The 26,015-nt window shown below is 42.2% G+C and overlaps 2 protein-coding genes across 29 annotated transcripts in view; one reads left to right on the top strand and one right to left on the bottom strand.

Moving 5' to 3' along the window:
• OSBPL1A (oxysterol binding protein like 1A) overlaps positions 1–2,081 on the top strand; it is a 211,898-nt gene extending 209,817 nt beyond the window's left edge. For all 16 annotated transcript variants that reach the window (XM_019930488.3, XM_019930491.3, XM_019930487.3 and 13 more), the window contains one exon: positions 434–2,081. In XM_019930488.3, coding sequence (XP_019786047.1) covers positions 434–536 — 103 coding nt within the window. In that variant the 3' untranslated portion in view covers positions 537–2,081. The remainder of the gene's footprint in view (positions 1–433) is intronic.
• On the bottom strand, positions 984–25,366 carry CABYR (calcium binding tyrosine phosphorylation regulated). 13 transcript variants are annotated; one of them, XM_073790604.1, is made up of 7 exons: positions 23,005–25,350; positions 22,827–22,901; positions 20,001–20,173; positions 19,857–19,910; positions 5,864–6,964; positions 3,060–3,646; positions 984–2,170 (listed from the first exon to the last, which is right to left on the bottom strand). In XM_073790604.1, the coding sequence occupies exons 3-6, from the start codon at positions 20,146–20,148 to the stop codon at positions 3,069–3,071; spliced, it is 1,881 nt and encodes a 626-aa protein (XP_073646705.1). In that variant the 5' UTR covers positions 20,149–20,173; positions 22,827–22,901; positions 23,005–25,350; the 3' UTR covers positions 984–2,170; positions 3,060–3,068. The 13 variants fall into 13 exon arrangements, with proteins under 13 accessions (XP_073646705.1, XP_073646707.1, XP_073646709.1 ...); XM_073790606.1 differs by having other exon boundaries at positions 22,827–22,897; XM_073790608.1 differs by lacking the exon at positions 22,827–22,901 and having other exon boundaries at positions 3,060–3,184; positions 23,005–25,361.
• Positions 25,367–26,015: the final 649 nt, after the last annotated feature.

The following is a 26,015-nucleotide window of genomic DNA, read 5'->3' as shown; positions in this document are numbered from 1 at the left end:
CTTCTCTGACATTGAGCTCCTCCTTTGTAAAATGAAACTAAGAGTTTGGTGGTGAGGTGGCATTTACTCTGAATCAGGCACCTTCATGTTACTGTAGGTAAGTGGTAAAAGTTAATTTCTGTATTCTAATGCCTTATTCCCCATTGCTTAATAGAATGCTTTTAAGGAATGGGCCTAGGTGAACAATTAGACAAGTACTGTTGCTGAATGCTGTGGAAAATCCTTAAACCTTTTGGGTGGTCTCATTACATATTTCGGAAAATTATTCTATATATGTGCTCTGTAAAAGCACTTTAAAGTCTCTTCGGAAATCCCTGACTCACAGGACAAAGTGAATCGCTGCAGTAGGGGAGTCTGCAAGCTAGTGAAGCAGCAGGGACCCTGTGATCGGGAAGAGTTTCCCCCATAACTGTTGTCTTTCCTCTTTAAACAGGTGGTTCCATCAAGGCCCTAATCCCTACAGCGGAGCCCAGGACTGGCTTTACTCGGGCAGCTACTGGGACAGAAACTACTTCAATTTGCCTGACATTTATTAAAACATAGACAAGTTGGGGCATTTGGCTAATCTACAGATAAGACTTAAACCTGTGTTTTAAAATTTTCTTCTTTGATTTCTACTCATCTTTTGAAAAGAGAAAAAATCCTCTCATGATAACTTGCATTTCACCCAACAAAAGTAGGGCATAAGGTGGATACTGGTGATGAAAGTCTTTGGAAGAATGGGTAATTTTGCTATCCCGACACGCTTATTTGGAATACTGTTTTATCTAGAGGTATGGGAAACTGTTGGAGAATATGCTTTTTGATGGTTGCTGTTGCCGTATTCACTGAAGGTTTATACCTAAATGTAACTTTAGCTTTATGGAATTACATAGTAACCCAAATCAAGTTATTTTGAATATTTTTAGGCTGTCATGCTTGAATGTTTTAGATTTAACTTCGAAATGTTTAGAATTCTCCTATATGATGTTTATATGCTCAGATATAGAGGTTATGCCATCTTGTAAAGACTGCATTGAGAAGACGGCTTTTCTTCTTACTAATCCTCTCAATTGTACCCCTTCCCACCTCTAAAAAGAAAAACAATGCCTGAGTGTTCAGAAGAGAGATTCCTGATTTGAAAATTCTAAACTGGAAAAGGTATTTCGTTTGCTTATTTTAGTGCTCTGATTTTACTTTTACAATGTTCTAATGTTGTTAGAATTAAAATGTTTGAGTTGTACATGTTTGAATTGAAAATAGGTATAAAACCTAGCAATTCACAAAAATACCCCAGAAATATAGATTTTAGTCACCATCATTACATAATGAGAAACCTTTTTAAATGCTTCAACTCCCAGTGGCAAATGCCACCAGAGAAATTCAGTTGTACTCATGTATTATAAGTATCAGACTATATAAAAGGAGGTCTTGTGCATTTCAAGTTTGCAAGGCACCTGTGTACTTAAGATACGTATGGAGACCTACTTGTACAGTAGCTTTGCCCCTTTAATTGGGGTACATTAATCTTACGGTATTTATCTACCCAACCCCAGACTGAGATATTGCTCCAGGGGGCCTTAGGTAGCTGCCAGTAAGTTATTTTAATGGCTGTCTTGAAGTTAACAAGTGTTATAATGAAATAATCTACCTGATGCTAAATAAAGGCTTTAGAATGTTCAAAACAGTGTGGTCTCTTTTAAACTTTGAAATATTCTAATGCTGCACTTAATAGGATGCCAAATTGTCAGGTGTCCTTACACGAAAGTAAGTCCTTGTGCTGCCACGGTCCCCAGGGCCAGAGCTCACCCCCGGGCTCACGTGCTAAGTAGGCAGTTAGCACTCACTGTTCTCTGGGTAAATACAGTATTTATTAGAGCAAGGTGCCACTGTCTTCACTTGGTGTGAATGCCAAATACAGAATTATTAAGTGGAATACCTTGGTAGAAAATTGCTAGAGTGGAAAGTTTTTTTTTTTTTACAATGTATATGAGCATTGGAAAATGCTATTGTGTCATATCACAAGTCTGAAAATATTTAGGACCTGTTGTGTTTAGATGTTTGTACACCGCCTAAATTATAAAATAAGCAAGGCGACAAGGTTTTATGCTTGCATGAAGTTTATTGATATATTACGCTTGGTGGCAGACTCCACCGTGAAGGTCAGCTCAAACAGTGTCATCTTCGGCACCTGTTAGGAATAATGTAAATAGTGACTTGTTTAATCATAAAACTGAACATGTAAAATGAGTGGATGATCAGAAATGCAAGTTCTAGCCTGCTCTCCTGCTAAGCTCTTAATTATGTTATCTGTGCATGTGCACTAAAATATCCTAGCACCTCATGCCCAGAATGGCCATTTTGACAGTTCCACTAGAAGTCTAAAGGGTAGGAGTAGGTAAATGCTCATAGTCCTAAGATATCCGCAAAAGTCTCCTTAAGTATGGTAACTAACTGTGGTACTTGAACCTGCCTAAAACTGAAATCTAGCTTTTGTCCGTCAGACGTGTGGTAGTAAGTACTGGTTGAATAAAAATTTTTTAATGATTTGTGAGTGATAAAAACTTATCTGTGGTTAACACCACTCGTCCCTTTAGCTCATGAATGTGTTTCCAACCTATCCATTCTGCTGTAAGTATTCACTGACTTACCGCACTGACCGGGTGCTCCGTATATAATCTCTCACCTTGTCCTCCCCGCCCCTTAAACCTGCCAACTAGATTATAAAATTCCCACATGAGACTGTCTTGTCTTTATGTTAATCCATCCCTTTGGCATCGTCTACAGGGCTAAACACAGCGCCAGGTGTTCAGAGGTAGCCGAGTTGGTTGCTTGGTTATGTGTTTTAGGCACCAGACCCTTGGTGTGCGTCACTGCGGCGCAGTGCGCCTGCCGTGCGCTGAGTAGTAACGTGGTAGGGAGGTGGGGGCAATCACCACGTCGGATCCGAGCACACCCCCCCCCCCTCACTGCGTGTCTCAATTCAGTGTCTTAAAATACCTCAGTCTCTAGGTCAACAGATCAACCTGCTTGAAAACTCAAGTGTGTTAAGGCCCCCATATCATGGGAAGAGAATTTACCTGCCAGTTTCAAGTTTCTGCTCTGCGAACATTGGCAGTTGTCACAGTTATTTCTCCAGCAATACCGTAACTTCCACAGGGAGTACCTTTGTCACCAAATCCTGAACGTTTTTTGGCTACATCTTCTACCGGGAAAGCAACAGAAAGAAAAACTGGACTTTGTGGTCTGGGGACATCTTGTCCACTTGTAGGAGGATTAGCATTCTGGGGATTGGGGGTGTGTTTCTGGAATTTCTGATCTGCAGGAACAGCAATGGGGACTTGCACTGCAGTGTATCTCTTCAAGGCATCTGACTGGGGAACAGGCTTCCAGTCCTGTGCTTCCTGAACATTTGAGCCCACTAAAATGAAAGGCGGGGCACTGGTCGTCTTGCTGTCCATCATCCCGGAAGTTGGAGAAGCAACTTTTGGTGGGTGCTGCAGAAACTGTGGCTCCTTAGAATTAGGTAAATAGAGGGTTGCTTGGGGGAAAGGCCCAGGTGCAGGTGGTGGTGACGGGCGACTTTGTTGACTCATGTCAGTTAGACAATAAAGGGTCCACATGTTAGAATATGGTGGTGGTTGTCCTGCTTCGCTTGCTGCTATTGCTATAAAAAAAAACATGTGCAGGTGTTAAAGATTTGGTCTCTGTATCAGGCGCTATGCACAGAAGTGTTTTTTTTACATATAAACAAACAGCTGTAGTAATATGTGCCATAAAGCATGCTATAGAGAGTGCTAAATAAATTGTGTTTGGTAATGTGAAAGGAGAGATTCTCTACAGTCAGAAAACGAGAACAGTGTTGTGATAGCCAGCGGCACGGACACTAGGGTTGTGGCTGAGAAGCAATCTCATTCTAAGTTGCTGTTTCTAGGAACTTAACTTTAGACATGGCTTCTGCAGGGTCCTCAGAGGAAATGGAGAATCAACAATTCTGGCTCTACCAAAAAAATCAACTGAAGAGTGTGTTAAGCCATTGAAAAAAGCATTAAAAAAAGCACTGATGTGTCTGCATAGTGATTGATGGTTCTCTTTACGGAAGAAGTCAGCACTACGTGTCATCTTTTGATCACATGATCAAGGACCTCTGGCCCTTTGCAGGCGGCATCGTCTCCCATCAGCTTGTCACTACACACGAAACATCACCTAACCTAGGACTCGGAACCTGAGAGCACGGCTCCCTCTTCGGCAAGGCTTGAAATCATAGGTCCTGGGTGGCAGTAGAAGGCTGGTTGGTCGCACAGTGGATCTTTAAGTAAAAAGAGGTCTCGGAGGGCCATCCGTCTACTTACACCAAGGCATCTACCATGTCAAGTTAGACTTGCCTAATTGAAGACAGTGCCGTCTTGGAGAACGAGTCCCAGAAGCTGGGACGGAGGAGCAAAGGTTCCTGATGGAGGAGCTGCACTTGGCCCAGCTGTGCTGAGTCACCCTCTGAACACGGCCCGTATCCCTAGTGCAGCTTTGTTTTCTTCCCCAGAAAAGAAAATAACACTATGCACACAATTAAGCTGTGTTTTCAATAGCTTCAGATGCTTTCAACTGATAGTTCTGGAAGCTAATTAAAAATATGCACGAGCCCAGTCTTCAGGTTTTTGTGAAATACCCTTAGTGCTTTGGAAATAGCGAAGCACTTGAGAACAGTAACTTGGGATGGAAGTGCTGCTTAGACCACAAGTGTAATGCCAGCCCCACAGACTACGTTCCAACACTGCCCTCTGCCTTTTCAGCTGCGCAGAATCCCTGTCACTGCCAGACAGAATTTGATCTCTAAACACCTGCTGTGGTAACACTTTTTTATCATTCTGGCTCTGGTAAGAGTCAAGGGTGAGAGAGTTTCTGCAAAAGGAATGGCGGGGTTGGCTCCTGCACGTCCCACCTCCCTAAACGGATAAGGGCCGCTGCACTTGCCTAGGTGGAGTGGGAGGGTGAGCAGACCAAATGCCATAATTAGATCGAGATGGGCGGTCAAACCGTGTCTGTGTCACAGGAAAGCGGTAGTGATAGTTCAGCAGCCAAGAAAGCAGCCTGATTTGGGCGCCTGTCGGGGAACCGATGGAAGGAAGCCGGCCAGCTTCGCCGCGTCCATCCTTTCTGCTGCTGCTACCTTCCCGCTCCCCTGGGTGACAGAACTTCAGCTTGACCTTTCCTCTCTCCATCCAGCTATGAAGCCGCTCCCTCAGCTGCGGGAAGCTCCCAGGCGGGACGTCAGGGCTTGACCAGCCCCCAGACCAGGTTGCAGAGTTCTCCCACCTCAGCGCAAAAGCAGTCAAACGCACCACCATTTCTTTCATGTTTTTAATGCCATCACCTGTGTAAATACTTTGTTGTCATCTGATTTTACTTTTACAGGTGAGGGATTTCAAACCAACACCCCTTAGTTACGGTTTTGCAGGAGTATCCAGATCACATGAACGTGTTTTGCAGCTGACAACAGGCTCTTCCATTTTTCACCACACAGTATGTCCAAAACAACACGAAAATGCTAGATGACCGAACTTTGAGGCCAAGCAGTGGTGATGTTGCTTTAAAATCACTCATCTCGTAAGAGTAAAATCTCAGATACAACAAAGTCTTTAAATAGGTTTGGCATTTTAACTACTACTAAAAACAAAGCTTTTTGACCAGTCTGCAGGGAGCCTACCTCGATGGTCACCTGAAATATAGATGTCACTGGAAGCACCGTTTTTAATTTTGTAAGTAATTATCTTACCTGGCTCCGTCAAACCTTGTTTAGGTGCTACTTCTCATTCTGGTTCGATTTCTGGTTCATTAAGACCTGGAACAGGAGGTTGGGGGCCACTAGATGATCTTACGGACGCACCTGAGCGCACTACTTGTGCGGCTTCCCCTGAGAGCGCGGGTTTGACCTCCGTCTCCTGGGACGCACGGTTTTCCCATGAGTCCTCCTGCCCAGCACTGCCAGGGGCGAGCGCAAAGATGTCCACTTCAATGTGCACAGATATTTCAGAGCTCACTGTTGTGGCAGAGCCGTCTGCCTCCACATGTACTGAGGAGTCATATTTTGCACTCTCCAACTGCACAAAGTTTGCAGAACCCACAGATTTTTCAGACCCGTGTGAGGCTGTCTCGCCTACTACAAGTATGGGACTAAGGGGTGGTGACTGCTCATTTCCTTTAAGACAAGCAACATGATCAGAAAAGGGGATAACCGTTTGTTCCAGTATTTGCTCAACATTAGTAGCTCCTTCGATCACAGGCTCATCTTTATCGATGGATGCTATGTGCGTGGTGGATGTCACCTCAATAGCAGCCTGCAAAGGGACCTGAGGAGCTTGACTGTAAGCAGGAGGTTCTTGTTCATCCTGCAAGGGGAATGAGGAAGCCATTGGTGGTTCAGCCTTATGGTGTTTAGGTTTAGGACCCAAATCTACATGGACAGATGTCTCGCTCAGAACCTGCACTGCTGCCATCTCTCCAGAATGCACAGGAGTGGCCACCACATCATCTTCAGCAGCCTCTGAGCTCAGCATCTCCTCGGGAAAAACGGGCATACTTGTTGCCACGTCCACCATTAAAATTTCAGAGTGATCCGAATGAACCGGAGAAACATTACCTAACATCTGAACAGCAAACTGAGCTGGGTCAGCAGGGACATAGGCCAGCTCGGGTGAGACAGCTGCTGGCGACGGCGGTGAGGCTGGGGTGGCATTCTCAGGGGCGGTCGGTTTCGAAGGAGCACGAGCTGCTTCAGGGGCGCCCTCAGGCTCTGAGAGCAGCTCAGCATGAACCGACGGGAACTGCGTGGTTTTGTTGCTAAACTGCGGTGCAGTTATGTTGTCCTCCTCTGTGTCCGTAGATTTTTCCATCCGTTTAGGTTCTTGGGAAACTGTAGATGTTCTTTCTGGCTCTTTCACACATTCTGGTTTCTTCTCTTGTGCAATTCCTTCTGACCACTTCTCCCCTAAAAAAATGAGTTAGATGGGTTAATAAGTACTTATTCCCCAAAAAAGGAATTATGAAGAAAGCATAGGTTGAACATTCAAACGTCAATATATACGCAAGTACAAAAGAGTTTTGCTTTAGTTTCCAACATCGGTAACTTCACTGTGGGCAACAAAACCTTCCTGTCCTTATCCACTCAAAAGACAACTCGGTTCAGTTCCTTAGAAATAAGTGACTCTAACACTCAGATACCACCTTCAGCTGGTCAGCCTCAGGGGAAAGGTCATAACTGCCTAAAAGTAAGCTGAAAACGTCCATGGACAAAGCTCCTGATCCAGACTTCCACACAAAACTGGGGAAAGAAAAAAACACTTCATAGCTTAGTAATGAAACAAATGCTGTCATGTGATTAAAGGCATTCTTCAGTTTAAGAAAATTGGTATATAAAGTTCAACTTAATGAATTGGAAAACTAGGGGACTATAGAATACGTTTACATTAGGAAACGTCATGTTTTCTATTCTAAAAGTGGTAGCACCTGCTGGTAAGGTGTGATAATGCAGCCGAAGTACTGACCCAGAAGAGCAGCAGATAGACAGCTCTGGTTCCAGAAGTAGGGCTCAGTGGATCCTCAGGCAGGAGGAAAAAAACCATGGCTTAGAAGGTCAAGACAACTGATGACACACAGAAACCCCTAGAGCTAGAAAACTGCTGTAACATCATCTTCTGCACTCAGCGTTCTGCTTGTCACTCACACGTCTAACCTCATCAGACGTTTTCACATCTGCTTACTTTACTGAGGATTCTCTCTTTGGGGAAGCATTTACCTAATATCATGAAATCTGCAGGAAGAGGAGAATTTGCCTTACAAGAACATACTTGCTTCAAGTCAAAACTTTGGAAACGTGTCTTCATGGGTCCAGCTCTTTTCCAAAGAACAGTGTCCTCCAGGGTCTCCTCCTACATTAGCGGCTGATTTTCTGTAAACTCGGATCAGGTGTCTAATTCTGGACGTGGATACCACACAAACGCTCACATGCTAAGAAAAGTTTCATAAAGACAGAAAAGCCACATCTACTCTTACCTCCCTCTGCTTCTAGAACAATGACCTAATTTTCTAACCAGCCACCTCCTCAGGACTTCCCCACCCATTTCCAGTCAAAGCCCTTTACCCACTAATACACTTGACTGTTTGTGCTGTGTGTAAAATACTGTACACTAGGCATTGTTGAGGATGGAAAAATTATTAGGACAAGACCTCATAAAGCTTAGGGGAAATAAGATATACAGATATTACAGGTTAAAAGTGTAAGTACTTAACAAGGGTACCATTTAAGACCTATGGAAGCTCAGAGGAGGAAAAGATATCCTCTGGCTGGAGGAATAAGGGAAATTTTGTTTAAATAAGCCTGGCCTTACGCTTAAGATAAAGCTGCACAAACTGTCTGCCCATCACAATGAGGAAAAGCCAGATAAATGTCAAAATGATCACTATGCGCCCATCAGAGAGCAGAGTCACAAGGCAGTCAAGTAATCTGATTTCCAAAGAGTAACCAGCCCTTCCAAGGAGAGAAGGGCCACAGAACTCCCTCATCTGTGGCAAGGCCTGGAAACGTCACCACCATACCAGCTGGTAAGGTATCAGCCAAAATCTTAATGAACTGATGAAAGCCAAATGTGGGCTAAGATGTCTGGAATAGTCTGGGACTCCAGACGCAAGAAGTTCACACTCACAGGCACTTTTGTGGAAGATGGAAGCAGGGTAGAAGGCCAGAGGGGAATCCTATATCAACAGCAAACAGAGGGCTCCTTCCTACCCCTGGGGCAGAGGCAGGAAACACTAGCTCAAGACTGACCACAGATACGAGGCAGAGATTGCCGCGGACAACTGACAGGAACACTGAGAAAGCCCCATCCTCGATGCCTGGTGCAAAGACCACCTAGGTCAGAATCCCTGCCCCGAGAGCCCAGGACCAGCAACGAGGAACAGCAGCTGCCCCTGGAGGGAGGGGCAAGAGTGTGGGGAGAGATGCCCTCAGTGGGGCCGGCTGGCGGGGAAGGCCGAGGGCAAGGTCAGGCAGCCCACCGCTAAAGGCATTTGAGGCCCGTGGAACAGTGAAGGTAGGAGAGCCACCACGAAGCCCAAGCCCAACTTCTCACTAGACTCACCTAGACACCTACACAGCAGTTCAAGGCCTCTACAACACTCTTTTCCCCCACAAGGACCTAAATTCCCCAAGTAATGATTTACTTCCCCTGAGAGTTTTCAAGAACCCAACCAATTTAGGGACTAGATCACTGCAATCCCTAGATTGCCTGCATGGGACTCATGTGATACATCACTTACACGATAGGAATTCAGCTTCTATGGAAAGGGCCACTTGCCCTTTTCAAAGTATCTCACAGGCTTGTCGTACCTGGAATCATATCTAGGAGCTTAATCTTTAGGTTTAGTATTTTTGCCTCTAGAACTCCCCTATTAAATAACCATTCTGGAAAGGTAAAGCATTATATAATTATGAATCATAACTCATCAGAGAATTTATGATATTGCTTCCTTCCCCACAACTTTTTCATAGTAAAAAGGTGTATGAGAAGATCTGGGTTCAGTCCTGACTGTGATTGAATAGATGCATGGCCAAGTCAACGGTTCTGAGCTTCAACCTCCTGGTGTGCAAACTGGGGATTTTAATTCTGACCTCACTGAGGTTTTGTAGAGATTAAATGGAGTCATTCACCTAAAAGTGTTCTATAAACTGTAAATCACATATAAATGGGGAAAGAATAAGTCAACACCTAGTTTAAAAAGTTTTGAAATGTGATATCAAATTAAAAATTATAAGCCTCACATCTTTAAATCAGCTTTGATGAAAATTGGCAATTTCATAATCTGGATGATAAAATGCAGGATGTTTTTTCCCATTTATAATATATGTATTTGTATACATACATACATATATGTCATATATACTATTTTTAATAGATATATTTCATCACTGTAACATTAAATTGAGATCAAATACCTTAAGCTTTAACAGTGTTTTTGAAAATGTAAAGCACTAGATGAACCATTTGGTTTTGTTTAGAATACATGACAGAATGTTAGCAAACATACACAAACAAGTTATCACATACATAATTATATTGCGTTCCTGTTGATATCTGTTATTACAAAAGGTAAAGAGCTTTTCTCTAATGTTTTAAGGTCTGTTTAACAGTTCCAAAGATTGCTGACTTGTAACACTGAGATTATGTTTGTGTAGAAAACTATTAAAGTTGTAAACTAGGTTTGCTATAGGTTGATCTTACATGTCAACCTCATGAAGATGAACTCAGTATGACGTCAGCAATCTGGTTTCACTTGAACTACAAAAAACTGCATGAACTCTCAGAATTACATGCATCACTGAAGGCACTTCTTCCTCTAAAACATTTCTTTCTAAGTTTAATAAATGACTGATTAAAACTCACGGTAGAATCCTGATTTTCCATGAAACCAATCAGATAGATACATTCCAAGCATACAGTATTTCTTGGAATAGGCAGAACTCACGTGGAGACTTGGGGTGCTTGGGGCGTGATCAGGGAAGAATAAGGAAAAAGGCATGTTCTGGCACTGAAGGGAAATCTGAAAGCTGTCCCAGACAAGAGGAGAATATGAAGCAGGACAGAATAGGAGATGGGAGAAGTGATTAATAGGAGAGGGGAGAGGAGAGGACTGCAGGAGGAGAACTCACAGGAGTGCTTGGACTCAAGAATTTGAAGTAAGTAAGGTACATATAGTTTTAAAAGTTTAAAAGAGAAAAAGATTCCAACTACTGTGTGTTGAACTGATTGGAATGATGAACACCAGTGACTATAAAGTAGGTGGTCTGTTTCTTTTCTCTCCTTCCTCTCTTCTCTTCCTTATATTCATTCTTTAGTCACCAATCCTTAATTCCTATTATGTGATAGACACTGGGGAATCTCCTAAATAGTACAGTCTGATTAAGGTTAGAGGCACATAAACAGATGACAATGTGATCAGTGCAGTGACTGAAATGTGTATTGGATACAGTGGCTTTTAGGTAATTTTTGTTAAGCTTAAATGAGAAGGGGCAGGTGTGAAAGGGGCCCCGCACAACTGCCCCATCCAAGATGCCAAAGAGCCCCTGCAGAGTACAGGTGTAAACCAGCCCTGTGCATTCTGATTTCCCTTATCAGAAAATTTATCAGTCTCCCTTGGCCAATGGGACAGAAGTGGAAGTCTGCTAGACTTCTTAGATTTTACTTTTTTAATGAAAGAAAAAATTATCATTTATGCCACCACTTCCTCCTCCTTCCTGATTTATACATGGATATAATGCCTAGAGCAGTGGCATGAGGCTACAAACAAAATATGCTAAGAATGATAAAGCAGAGAACCTAGATAATTGATGCTTTATTATTATAATATCAGCAGCAGAATGAACAGCACTTCCAGATATCTTGTTTTTCACTGCTAATTGGTTTTCTGTTACTTGCAGCTGAGTACTTTCCTAATATGAGGCATAAGTTAGAAGTTGTAAAGCAGGGACTTCCCTGGTGGTGCAGTGGATAAGACTCCACCTGCCAGTGCAGGGGACACGGGTTCGATCCCTCATCAGGGAAGATCCCACATGCCGCGGAGCAGCTAAGCTCGTGTGCCACAACTACTGAGCCTGTGCTCTAGAGCCTGCAAGCCACAACTACTGAAGCCCGTGTGCCTAGAGCCCGTGCTCTGCAACAAGAGAAGCCACCGCAAGGAGAAGCCTGTGCACTGCAGCAAAGAATAGCCCCTGCTCGTTGCAACTAGAGAAAGCCCACGTACAGCAACGAAGAACCAACACAGCCAAAAATAAATAAAAAATTAAATCTTTAAAAAAAAAAAGGGCTTCCCTGGTGGCGCAGTGGTTGAGAGTCCGCCTGCCAATGCAGGGGACACGGGTTCGTGCCCCAGTCCGGGAGGATCCCACATGCCGCCGAGCAGCTGGGCCCATGAGCCATGGCCACTGAGCCTGCACGTCCGGAGCCTGTGCTCCGCGACAGGAGAGGCCACAACAGTGAGAGGCCCACCTACCGCAAAAAAAAAAAAGTTGTAAAGCAATGTGAATGAGGGGGATTGTGGTATATGCTGCTTTTTAGATACCATGTCTGTTTTTATTCTATGAATTATGTATCCATTTTAATATCCATTTTCTCATTGGGTATTTAAATATGTTATCTTAAGATTTATCAAGGTGAGCCGTTTGGATTTTCTATATCACGTCATCTGTGAATAAAGTACTTTTACTTCTTCCTTTCCAATATGTATACCTTCCCCCCCCCCCCCCACCTTATTGCACTGACTAGAACCTACAGCACAGTGTTGAATAGAAATGGTGATGTCAGACATATCTATTCTGGTTCTAATCTTGATGGGAGAGTACTCAAAATTCACCATTTAGTATAACGTTAGCTGTAAGTTTTTATGCATACACGTTATCAGATTTAGGAAGTTCCCTTTTTATTTCTTGTTTGCCTATAAACTTCTTTAGAAGTATTTCTTGTAGAGCAGGTCTGATGGCAGTGGATTCTCTCAGCTTTTGTCTGCCTGAGAATCTCTTTATTTTGCTTTCATTTTTAAAGGATATATTCACTGGATATATATTCATTCTAGGTTGGCAGCTTTTTGCTTTTAGCACTGTAGAGATGTCATTCCATTGTCTTTTGGCTTCTGTAGTTTGTTAAGAAATCTGCTATTTGTCTGATTATTCCCCAGAAAGTAATGTGCCTTTTTGCCCTGCCTGTTTTCATGATTTTGTCTTTTTCAGCAGTTTGACCATGATATACTGAAGCGTGGATTTCTTTGTTTTTATACTGCTGTGGGTTTACCAAACTTTTTGAATCTGTAGGTTGATGTCTTTCAATCAAATAATATTTTTCCATCTACTCTTTTCTCCTCTGACTCCAATTACATATTAGACCCTTTGATCATGTCTCACTAATGTGTCTTACACTCTTATTGTTTTTCTTACTTCAATTTGGGTATTTTCTATTGCCATGGTTTTTTAGTTTCTAATTCTGTCTTCTGCTAGTAAAGCCATCTAATAAAAATTTAGTTTGCAATTGTGAAATAACCATTTGTTTCTTATTTTAAGATTCTTACTCTGTTGAAGTTCTCCATCTTATGTAGTCCTTATGTAGTAATTCTAATATTTGGATCTTCTTTGGGTCTGCTTCTACAGAGTGTTTTATGTTTTAGTTCTTAATTATTAGTCACTTCCTCCCACTTCTCTGAATGAATGGTAGTTTTTAATTGTATGCTGGAAGTTGTAAATGACACATTGTAGAGACTCTGACTATATTGTTTGCTTCTAAATGGTGTTGGTCTTATTCTAATAATGGCAAATCTGATCCTCCTGAGACTTCATTTTACATTTTGTTAAAATAGACATATTTCAGCTTTGTTCTTAATCCTAGCAGATTGTCTTTATTCCTAGGGTGTGACCTTCCTGGGGTCTCAACTGGATTGCCAGGGTTTCAGAAAAGTCTCTTCATTTTGGCTGGGCCCAAACTCCAAAGCCTCCCCCAACACTGTACCCCTTCTGAAATCCCTACCTAGCTTTCCGTCTTCCAACAGCTCTTCTCTGCTAAGCCTTCACAAGCCTTACAGTCCACACATGAGCAGCTTAGGAATTGCACCCCCACAAAAAAAAAGGAAATATTTTTGCAGACTTTTGGGGAATCCGTCTCTGCAAATGCCTCCTCTCTGGTGCTTTGTCACCCAAATCCCAGCCACATTAGTAGCTCCAAACTCTGCTTCTCTGTTCTCTCTTCCTGGAGAGACTTCCAATCTCTGCTTGGCCTCTATTTTCCTGCCCATGAATTTGAAAAATGACACTGGGGTGAATATGGGCCTCAATTTCTGTGAACCCCATTTCCCAAGAATCCAGACTTTGTTTTATATAATTTCTTCAGCTTTTATGGGTATTTATGATAGGAAGGTAAGTCCAATATTAGCTACTTCATCATAGCTGAAACTGAAACCTCTCAATTCCTCCTAGCACAGTATCTGGCAATGGATAGGAATTTAAATATTTGTTAAATGAAATACTCAATTGGACTTTAAGGATATATAGGATTTGAAGGAAATGGGAGGGAAAGGAACTCCTGGAGGGAGTTAGCATAAGCCAAAATCAAATGATCAAAATCAAAATTACTTTTTCAAAAAATGACAAGTTGTCAGTCTGGTGCATAAGGTCTGTGAAGATATGAAATAAGAGATAATTGCAAAGGTAGGATAGATTTAGCTCATAGAAAGCTTTGCATGCCATGGTCTTATAAAGGGATCAAAATTTACCTACTATAACTTAGACATGCCAGAAAGCATTACTTTACTTTCTCTAGCTGATCTCAAATTGCATTAAAATGCTTACTTCCCAAAGGCAAAATTTATTTGATCTTACTTAAAAATATTTGTCCCTTCCAGTTTAAAAGTCGCTTTGGGTTTATTATTCAGTCCTTTTGGGTATTGCTTTTTTTCAAAGGTTCTCCCCACTTCTGAAGAGGGAATCTGAGTGCTGTGGTGAGCTCTGGCTCTGATCCACATGTTGTCCTTCTCTGCTGGCTCTCAATTACCTCTGGTAGAGGCATAACTCATACTGCCTGTGTTCTGGGTGCTAGTCTCTGACTTCACTGTATTTACTACTCAAGTTTCTACTTTGTGAAAGGTGTGGCCTGTGTGCTTATTTCACTGAAGGACTGAGAGATTCCCTTCCTAATTTGGTCCTTTAGCAATTAAGGCCTAGCTGAAAGTTTATTTTATTCCCAGCTTCAACATTTTGCACTTAGCTCTCTATTAGTGGGTTGAGTCACTTCACTTTTCCCATCTGGATTACTTGCTGGTCAGCACTCTGGGACAATCTAAACACATCTGGATCCACTAAAAGCCACACACAGGCCATAGGACACAAGAAATACTATCTCAGTCTCATCTGAGAAACACTCCATTATTTCTAATCCATTGCTTCAAATGTAATTATTTTATTCAATCAGTATTTACTGAATGTCTGATCATGACGGTTATAGTGCAGGAGCTGAATGTAGCAGGTGATGTGCTAAAGGCAGTACCATGCTAACCACTCAGCTTCTGAGAAGCATGCATTCTTCTAGACAGCACCCAGGAATGCAGAGAACAAGCCACCTGCTTGATGAGTCTTAGGGAATTCTGATCATAAATTCCACCTACCTTCCTTATCACCAGTTTCAATGTCACCTAGCACTTTTCATGCACTACCCACGCCCCAGCACCACAATCCCATTGTCAAGAAGGACTTTCCATTTCCCTTTCCTGTGCAGCAGGAAATGGCCTTATATCTTATCTTTTTTCCTCCCTCCTCTATGGCTTATATAAAGTAAAAACTTGATTCTGGTCATGTTAAGTCTTAAATCAAAACTCAGCTTTGGAAATTCCAAGAAAAAACAGGCTCCTGCAAAACTCTAAAGTGTTAGCTTTTTTATTACGAACTTTGGAAACTCAATACTGAGTAATGACTTCCTTGCTCCAGACTACATTTACCTTTTCCCTACAGTAAATTAATGCTTCAATGGGTAGAGATCAGCAGAGCAAACAGGAAAAAAATAGAGGTCATCTGAAATCAAGAGTATAGTAATTTACTATTTTTTAGAAGTGCCCCTACAACACTGAGGAGTCTGGAACAGTATGGAGCTATCAGAGTTTCTGGATAGCAGAGTCAGATACTTAAGGAAGAAGGTGTCCTTCCTTCATGTAACTGACATCTACTTGTGGCTCCTGACCTCACCTTGGCAGCCTGGTTTACCATCCTAGCTTTCCTGGTTTTACTTATCTGCTTCTTCCCCGGCCCCCTCCTCTCTTAATCCTGACCCTGTGTTTCTGTCCCTAGTCTGACAATCTGACCCCAGTTCTTGACTATACCATTTGCTCAGTGATTTATTTGCGATCTTTAGTATGGACAACTCCCCCAAGTGATTAATCTTACCACATCATTAAAGCATGAAGGACCTAAGCCCCACTCCCAACAATGTCGCCAGATAATCACTGCAACTTTTTTTTTAAGTAAAAAAAAAAAAAAAAAGTGAAAATTCTTAACTTTGGTACAAATTACCACCCTGCCAAGGCAAACACAAGACTTGCAGAAATAAGAGGGTCCTTCTGACACAATACTCATCCCTGTTTAGGGAATCAGTATAGCCTTACTTGAAAAAAATGCCCAGGAAAGTACAGAGTACACCAGAGCCTCGTAAAATTTAGTATGGATAGTCCTGAAATCGATTTCTTGTTTTTTTAATGAGTGGATAGCTACAAGTATGTGTAATGAATTCTATAAGGCATAAAAATAGAATTTGGCATAAGAAACTGAAAACATATGACTATCTAATATGAATATATAACTCAAGATAATATTTAATGATATGCATAACTGTTACGGTGGTACATAAGAATTGAAACTGGGCTCAGTGATGAGCAGCAGTTTGTGACTCTAATTACTACTCTATGGCCATGCCAAGAACGTCGAGGGTCAGTTAGAAAAGTTAACAGGTAACTCAGTTGGGGATCTAGGTGGGCTAGGCCTTCTTGATTCTTCAAAAGAGGTGGCTATTTCCTGCCTCTGTTGGAAGTCAAGACAGGAATAACACTAGAAACTAGACTCAGTTAGGCTTAGGAGGACGGAAGGTGATAGTGGTGTTGAGATCTCACTTACCACTCTCGTGGAGAAACCACTGCCCTCTTCGTGGAGTGGTGAAAAGATCAGAATTAGTACACTCCTTCCTGACAGGAGGAAGAAGTGAAAAGTGGGAGATAATGTGGGGAAAGAGCACTGAGATTTCACTCCGAGTTCAAAAATTAAAGGTTTTTCTAGAGGGCTCCTAGTGATCCCTACTAATGAGTCCTACTACTAGGAAGACCTTCATGCACTAGGAAGATCTAAGTTTAGATCCCAACTCTACCAATTAATATTTTAGAAACTTACAAGTTATCTAATCACTCCCAAGCATCAGATTTCTCTTGAGTAAAGTTGTAGTGATGTTACCTACCTTATAAAGTTCTCTTAATTGACAAAATATATTGTAAGTGCCTAGGACAAGACAGTTACTCAAAAAATTCCATTCCACTTCTTCCTTCTTTTCCTAGATATACTAAGTGGTAGAACTTGAGACAACAGTTTTGCCTTAAAATATTGCCTGAGTTTCTAAAATCCCCTCAATGATTCATGTGGATTAGTGAAGAAGCTCTCCTGAGAAGACTGAGAAATAGAAAAGCTTTCACTGATTCATCCAGTAGTAAGACCTACTTAATCAAGTTGCAGAAAAATACAAGAGGAGGATCCAAGAAAGTGTTTTACATGAGCTGCTTCGGAAATGAGCACATGTGGGTGAAACGCCACAATGGAGGCCTGGATAGAGCCAGGCTCTGGAAAATGGGAGAAAAGATGAGAGATGACAGAGAAGTGAGAAAAGTTGCTCTCGTGTCTGGTTCTTTTCCTCATCCCTCCTTCATCACCTGCCTCTGCAAGAAAGTTTGAATGCAATGGGGAGATGGGTAAACACTAATGGTCCTATGATGAGGCCTACCAAAAATGGGGCTCCTTCTAGGAAAAATCCCAGAATGGAGGGTTTGAATAAAATAAATGATATGTGCAGGATATACTTATCTCCATACTTTCCATGCATACGGGCAGCTTCGTAGTAATGCTGCTAGGCAGCAAACTGAGCAGCTGGAAATAACTTTGGGGGATACATCTGATATCTGGGAGATGAGTGGGGACCAATGCATCAGGGATGGTAGTTTAGCTCTTGCTCCTATCACCAAGTTCTAATAACTGGTGCTGTCTTTTTTTTTTTTTTTTTTCCTGCTGTACAGCAAAGTGATTCAGTTATATATTATTTTTTATATTCTTTTCCATTATGGTTTAACACAGCTTATTGAATATAGTTCCCTGTGCTATTCAGTAGGACCTTGTTGTTTATCCATTCTATATGTACTAATGAAGAAGTCCATTAAGAAGCCATTTGGCATGACAATAAAAGGCAGACAAAATGAGCCCAATTGATACTAGACTGTAACACTGAATATATTTTCTGGTTATACCTTGTGTTACCTTCCCCAACTCTCTGGGGAAGAACAGGCAACATTCGTTTCTGCTCTACTGTCTAAAGAGCGATCTGTCTCTACAGCCATACTGGGAGTCTACACTGTGTCAATTTCTTTGATATCTACAGTTACTGGAGGAGAAAGGCAGCAGTATCTCCTACCCCTTACCTCCATCGAAAGCATGGCTGCTCCATTGGTTCAGTCTGTTAATTTTGAACCCTGAGATTCAAAGATGTTACCCTAGCTGGACCAAAATCCACAGCAGTTTAGTCCACTTGCTAAGCTGAATGGTGGGTATAGTCTTCAGTAAACAGATTAGCCACAAAGGCTACCACTTAGTTACCTACAACCATAAAGAGTCAGTGATAAAGAGTCACTGACTTTATCACCATTCTCAAACACAGCAAGCCTGCACAGCCAGTCGTCTCAAAGATAGCTCCTGGTATAAAGGACACAAGTACAAAGGCCATAATAACTTTGACCGCCTGGAAGACCAGGCTCATGGGAAGGGGGAGAGTGCTCAGCGTTCCAGCATTTGTCTGTATGTCCTGCTGGTGGTAAGCAAATCTCAGACCTCTTTCCTTTGGTAAGCTGACAATGCCATCAGGACCCTGCAGGGGAGCACCCAGACTAGACAATAAAATACTCCTAAACCACGGTGATTCACTCTCCTACCCCTTGAAATGCTGACTCTTGCTATTCTTAATCTTGTTTTCTGTTTTGGGAGTCTCTTTCACCGTAGATCCAAACCCTCATGATTTTTACATCTTCCTAGGTCTACCCTTAACTTCTCCCTATCTTGGCTATGTTATCCATTAACATCAGTGGCAGAGAATAAAAGTGGCCAAAACTCACGGATCCTACCTTTACTTTTTCTATGGTCACTTCAAAATGTTGGTCAGCCAATGTAGCATTATTTAGTTATTTCTCACACTCACCTTAAGCCACCATTTTCTCCACAAAATTCTTCCAAAAGCTTTGCTTACTATTCTTTTAGATATGTGTGCCTGTCCTTGGGGTTTAACTAATATATCCTCTTTGCTTATATTGATCTTCCCAAATGTTCATAATGTAAACTTTACCTTTTTTCCTTTCTCCCCCTCTGACTTCTTCACTGCTCCTCCATCAACTCAGTTTCATGCTGTTATGTTCACATAAGATAGACATTTACACATATACACGTAAAACAAGTTTTTCTAAGCAGACATACAGCCTTACATCACAGGGACAGGCCAGAGACCACCTTCTATGAAAAACTTATCTCTTCACTACATAAAGAGACTCTTGGAACAGAAAAGGTGGTTAGTGACACCTAATCGATGTCCTGTCCTCCAAGCTGGACTGCACTTAAACCATCATGGGGAGAAAAAAAAAGGGTGATTAACCTTTTCTACTAAAATAATCTTCCAAGAAGAGTGTTTCTACAATGTTCCTAAGTGATGTATCTCATTATAATTTGAGTATTACCACAAAATTCAATTCAAAGACAGGCATATTGGAAAGGGCTTGAGTCATAGTTGACACACACTCTTCTAGGTCTCACTGTACCAAATGGTTTGCAAAAGAAGAGTGTTTCCTATTTTAAAATTTAGAATCCTCCAAAATATCAGTTCTCAGATTTTTTAAAAAACTGATTCAATAATAAAAATAAAGCATCAGTGTGATTACTTAAACATCAGTGTAATTATTTAAACAGACAATATTTGTGAGCATCACTCTTAAGCTTAAATGTATGCTAGGAATGATGCAATAATTTATAACTAGATTTTTATTAAACTATTACTACTTACTGTACTTACCTTTTATCTGATGAAATAGTTTAACAAGATCTTTTACATCCAGAGAATTATTTCCTAAAGAAATAAAGGAAATCAGATACATAAAACTCCCAATTTAAAATGCTTTCTTTTTCAAAGCAACAAATATATAAAGCAATAACAAACCTTCTCTAAACACAATAAGTTCTTTGAAATAAACTGCTGCAAACTGGGTGATGTTTGGTGGATTGGTTTTGAGTATGGCTCTGCTAACTCCCTCAAGCAGAGTCTTGAGGCCATAAGGTACGACAAGTCTGGGCCTTGCAGAAATCATTCTGGCGGGATGTCTGTAATCTCAACTGTAATGAAGAAACACAAAGTCTTATAAATAGTATATAAGGTTTTTATTAAAAATTTACAAGTTAACTATAGCTTCTAAGAACAAATCTATCTCCTATGAAAATCACTAGCCTTAGTTCTAATCTCTAGGTATTTATTCTAGTAAAATGGGCTAATGTTAATAGTAGTTTTTAAAAAAAGAACTATACTGCCAGGAACTCCAGTATGATATTAAAAACAAAGAACAAAAACCAAACAAAACCTGTTTCTATAAAATTCAGTAAATATTTTGTGCAGTAAAATGTCAAGAAATATAAATCGAGCTCATTTATCTGTGTCCAAGAAACAGCCTTCCAAACCATATGGGAACTGGCTTTTCTATACATTCATCAAATAGAGTTACAAAGTAGAATTTCTACAAGAAAATGTATTTTTTTCTCACTTTTCTAAGTATATCCCCGGACACACATCATCCTTAAGTATACATGTTTTAACTTTAATTTTGTTTTTAATATTCATCTGAGTAGTAACTTGTGGTATTATACCACCCACCACCATCCATACCTCTTTTCTCGTATCTTCCCTTAACCTCTGCCATAGTTTTCCTCTCTCCCTTCTTTTGGCTTTCTGGATTTTAAGTGGTACCAAGGGCATTGCACAGTCTTACCTGTAACTCTTAGCTGCAGAGATTGCCACCCTAAACTGTGTCAGTGTATGTGTGTCCTGTTTCATTCTAAAAAATTATTTAAGAGGGCTTATAAATATACACAAAGAAGAAAATTAAATATTTAAGGAACTCAGTTCAGTGGTTAAGGGGAAAAGTATGGTAGGAAAAATAGGATGAAGCCACAGGTACTGTCCCAAGGCAAGCCCCCTGAATTACCAAGTAGCCATCACATAATCGGAAATGGTTGGTTAAATGATTCAGGTTTCCTGAAATAAAAAACCAAATCAGTTGCTTGGGAGAATCACAGCTCTTCTGGGCACTGAGACCCAGGAGAAATTTCTCCTATGGGTCCTCATAAAGAGAAGAATAGTGTGATATAATGAACCATGTCCTCAACAATATCTCAATATTGTTGGGGCCAAGGGGCACAGTTTAGTTACAGCAGTTACACAAAAGGCCAACCTCTAATAAAAAGCAACTAATAGCAAAATGCTCAATATTTTAAAAGCACATTTCATCTTCCTAAAGGTCAGGAAAAAATATCGCCAGAGCAAAACCTTTGAGAAGGGCACTGTATTCGATCGCCTAATGAAAACTTACTATCAGAGTATCATTCAACAGGAGATTTACTGAATTAAACCATCTTTAAAAAACCAGTAGTGCACCTGTAGCAGGGCCCCATGCTAAATGTTAAGGGACATAGGTGGTAATTATATGGATCATACATATTCACTTCATTTATATTTTATATATATATATGTGTATATGGACGTATATACGTGTATATATATGTCCATATATACATATATACACATGTATTTTTAAGTACATCCGTTGCACCCCAGTGCGAGTTGAGAGATGGGTCATGATTTGACAGTGGCTTACCGGTAGCCACGACGGAGCTAACAAAACACCCATTCTGTAGTCAGCAGTTGTTGCTACCGACCATGGGGAGAACGCCCACGCAGAGATCCTCGATTTGCCGTACCCCTCCCCCTCCCCAGGCTTTGTGAATGGTGCGGAGCCGTTTAGGGCCCCGGCCCCAGGGATGCGGAGCATCCTACGACGCAGCTCCTTCCAAAGAGCTGTCCTCGACAAGATGAGACACGCTGGGACACCGATCCTCAACTACATCAACGGATAAAGTCACGAGTACAGACGTTGAGGGTTGTTTCAAATGACAGCTCACTAATTCTGCTCAAACTTCTCCTTGTGTATTTGACAAAAACACATTTGTCAAACACTAACAGATTTTACATTCCCCACACCCCGCACCAAACCCACTAACCTAGGGGTAACGCCTGAGCAGGAAAACGGTGCCTCTGGCTGAAGATGCGAGAATAGGGGCTTCGGGGCCACAGAAAACGTCAACAGCACCCACCACTCACTTCCTAAACACCTACGCTAGGGTCTGTGCTTGTTTTGCCGTTTGGCTGGCCTGGTGGAGGGGGCAGAAAGACCTGGGAGAGCGGGCGTCCAGATTCCACCCCGACTAGTTCAGCGGTGGTGGCGGCGGACCCGCCGACCCAGACCCCGTACCCCTGAGTCCGCCACACGCGCGTTGGCCGGCGGTTGCCTCACTGGCCGGTGTGTGCACCCGCCGGCCTCCCACTCCGGGGGCCGCCACCTTTCCCGACACGTGAACCGTCCACCAACCCCTCCACTGCGAGGGCCTAACTGCGGCAGGGCCGTGGGCTTTTTCTCCAGACTCGCCCCACCTTCTCCTTTCCGGCTGCGCTCTAAATAGCTTCCTCCTTGCCACCTTGCGGGTGGCTCCTGGAGAAACCCGCGCACCTGGCAGTGTCTTTTATACCTCTGGGGGACGTCACGCCTGCGTCACAAAGCCCCGCCCTCTCGCTGAAGGCTCCAGAGGGCCTCGGAAGGAGGCGGGGCCTCGGCGGCCCCAGCCAATGGGGAACCGAAAAGGACAAAAGCCGGAACTCGGCAGACCACTGTGGTGGGCTTCGCCTTTTCCGGCAGGATACAAAGGGGCGTGGGAAACTAACGTTTCCAAACCGCCGGGAGTCAGTCCAGGCGACAGCCTCTCCGCTTTGAATCTCTCGGTCTAAAATAAGAGCTGGCTTGGAAAGAGAGAGAGAGAGATTTACGGCAGTTCTATCTTACTGCCACCGCATAACACCACTCTTGCCCCCCCCCCCCCATAATCTGTTGCTCTCTAGTCACCTTTTTGAAGAATAATTTCTGCCACCACGTACACCACACTGGTACAATATCATGCAGCGCAGTACTTCTCTTGAGAAACTCGCCTGCCGAAAGAGAATCTGGCATTGATCCCGAGTCTTTCTGTCTCTCCGTAATTCTGGATGTTGCAATACCTCAGGCATGATGTGTCCTCCCCAAACCATACCATCAGGGGCAGGTTGCAAAGTCGACGAGGACTGTGTATAACTTCAGCTCCGTTTCACCAAAGTAAAGGAACGCTGACTCCTTTAAAATACTCTCTGCTTTTTTACCCATTCAGGTTCTTATTTGTGCTGGGCATTAAATACCACCACAGTCACGATGATCAGACTCCAAGCAGCTTTCATTGTCATCCGTTTCCACATGTTTAAAAGGCAACAAGAATCACTGTAAATCAACCGTTAAATAACATCATCAGGGCATAGATCTGACAAAACATTTTTACGTTACAAAAAATTAAGACTTCCAGAGCACTTTGCAGCAATAGGCAATGTTGAAGCCCCAGCCTACATCTATGCTGCACACGGCATTTTGGGGATATTAATCCGTCCATTAATTATTACCGAGTGCCCATTATGTGGCAGACAAGCCCCCATTTCTCATGAAGGTTACGTTTTAAAAGAAGAAGGGCTTCCCTGGTGGTGCAGTGGTTGGGAGTCCGCCTGCCAATGTAGGGGACACGGGTTCGAGTTCTGGTCCAGGAAGATCCCACGTGCCGCAGAGCAGCTAAGCCCATGCGCCACAACTACTGAGCCTGTGCTCTAGAGCCCACGAGCCACAACTACTGAGCCCCCGTGCCTAGAGCCCGTGCTCTGCATCAAGAGAAGCCACCGCAATGAGAAGCCCACTCACCGCAACGAAGAGGAGCCCCCACTCACCGCAAGTAGAGAAAGCCCGCATGCAGCACCGAAGACCCAACTTAGCCAAAAATAAATAAATAAATTTATTTTAAAAAAAAACAGTAAAGAAGAAATGCTCTCTTTTAGACTTTTAAGTGTGATGTTAGAACTGCAGATGGTATGCTTTTCGGTCCTCATCACTGCCCCCGCACCACACTTTGGTAGTGTAAACAAAAGTGAAATGAGGGTTTGGTTTATAATATATTTAACTATCAAAGGTGTAATGAAACTGAGCTAAGAACCCCAAATACAAACATTAGAGATCCCACGTATGGTGACTTCTGGAATGAGAGACACATACCCTTGTGTCACCTAACCAACCTTGGTGCGTCATCTTGAACGCCAATTAGACGTTATGTGCTGTGCCGAATACCTGTTACTCAGAAGGCAAGCCTGTACTCTTTCCACATTTCTGCAATGACTGTTCTGTTCAAGTTGCTCTGAAATGCAAACTGTTACGGTGAAAACATCTAACAAAAAATTTTCAAACCACTATGTGCTGCTTTGATTTCTACAACTCCTAGTGATTTGATGTGGCTTTACCATCTTCTTGTCCTTGTGTTCATCTCTTCCAGTCACCAGGGATCTAACTAAATTGCAAATCTACTTCGTTCTCCATCGCTCCCTGCCCCTCCCCCCTTCAAATACTTACTCTATAGAAGTCCAAGGATCACGCTGTGACCTCTGTGTAACTACCTCATCTTACCATTTGGTTTCCACTTGACTTTCTAGAGACCCGGCCTGAATACACATGCTACCTGTCACCTCTGTGCCTTTGCTCATCAGGTCCAAGGCCTGAGACATCCTTCCAGCCATCATTTTAACTTGACTGCATCCTTCTCCTCCTTTAAAAGTCAGCTCAGGAATCTCCTGCTTTAGAAAACCAATGGGTTAGAAGCATTTTTTTCAGTGGCCCCATACTATGCGTAACCTTGCCATATGTTTGACTCTTCTCTCAGATTTACTAACTACTTACCAAAAGATGATAACCTAGGGCAATGTCTCTCTAATGTAGACCACCTGCATTAGAATTAGCCAAGGGCCCGTTAAAAATATCTTCCTAAGCCCTACCTAGAGCCTACGGAATCAGAATCTCAGAGTAGGGATAATTTGTAAAACTAAAACTTGAGAACCACTAGCCTATGGGAGGAGAAAGTAAGTGTAATCCAGAGTTCAGCTAAGTTACAGGTGTGTTGCTTCTATTGAATACCCCAGTCAACTAGGAACTAGAGCTCAGCTCCCTTGCTAGTTTTCGCATGTTAGCCAATTGTGTGATTTTTGCTCACTTTAACTGAAGGGGCACATTTTTTATGGACCAACTTTCCATTCTCTTGCTCCCCCCTCCCCTGTCCTTTTCTTTCTGTATTTCCTCTTTCTAGCTTCAAGTCCCCTCCCTCTACTATGTATCTTGTTGGGAGGATCTGGGCTTAACAAGATTTTTTTCCACAAAATATACAGGAAGGGAGGGAGGGAGGGAGGGAGGGAGGGACGGAGGGACGGAGGGACGGAGGGACGGAGGGACGGAGGGACGGAGGGAAAGAAAGAGAAAGAAATACCAAACAGTACATTATGACTGTGTGACCATATATCTTCATAGGTAAAGGAGCCATATTTGATTACTTGCCACCACAATCTGCTTAAGGAAGCCATCAACTAGGAAAGTTTACATGGCAAAGGCATATAGGTATGCGCACACACACGCGCGTATGTGTATGTGTGTATTTTAAAAATCATGTATGCATTGTCCTTTGAGTTGGCAGAAAGATAAAAGTGCAAATTCTCTAAATAATTGACTTATACAATACGAGACAAATATTCTGATTTTCTGTGACATCTGAAAGTAATAACTCTTTACTCAAATACTTAGCTATCACGTGCTGAAATCAAAAAGATGCCTAACCCAGTAAAAGTAAAATCTTAAACACATTAATCACAAAGATGCATATTACATGATTAGTACTAGACGATGCCTCAAGGTGCGTCAAATTATAAATGTGTTCCGAGTACATAAAATATACATTAGAGATTTCTCTCATCATAGGCACAATCTAATACAAAAATATATCTGACACTTATAAATTAGAAGATCCATTT

The sequence above is a fragment of the Tursiops truncatus genome, chromosome 13, assembly GCF_011762595.2.
Source record: "Tursiops truncatus isolate mTurTru1 chromosome 13, mTurTru1.mat.Y, whole genome shotgun sequence".
Lineage (NCBI taxonomy): Eukaryota > Metazoa > Chordata > Mammalia > Artiodactyla > Delphinidae > Tursiops > Tursiops truncatus.
Note: the sequence above shows the minus strand (reverse complement) of the source record. Positions and strands in the feature narration are given on the sequence as shown.

Coding starts and splice junctions, on each gene's coding strand:
- CABYR (XM_073790604.1), bottom strand. CDS start 20,148: ATGATTTCTGCAAGGCCCAGACTTGTCGTACCTTATGGCCTCAAGACT. Junction 19,911..20,000: donor ACTTATTGTGTTTAGAGAAG/GTTTGTTATTGC, acceptor TTATTTCTTTAG/GAAATAATTCTCTGGATGTA. Junction 6,965..19,856: donor ACTATTTCATCAGATAAAAG/GTAAGTACAGTA, acceptor TCATTTTTTTAG/GGGAGAAGTGGTCAGAAGGA.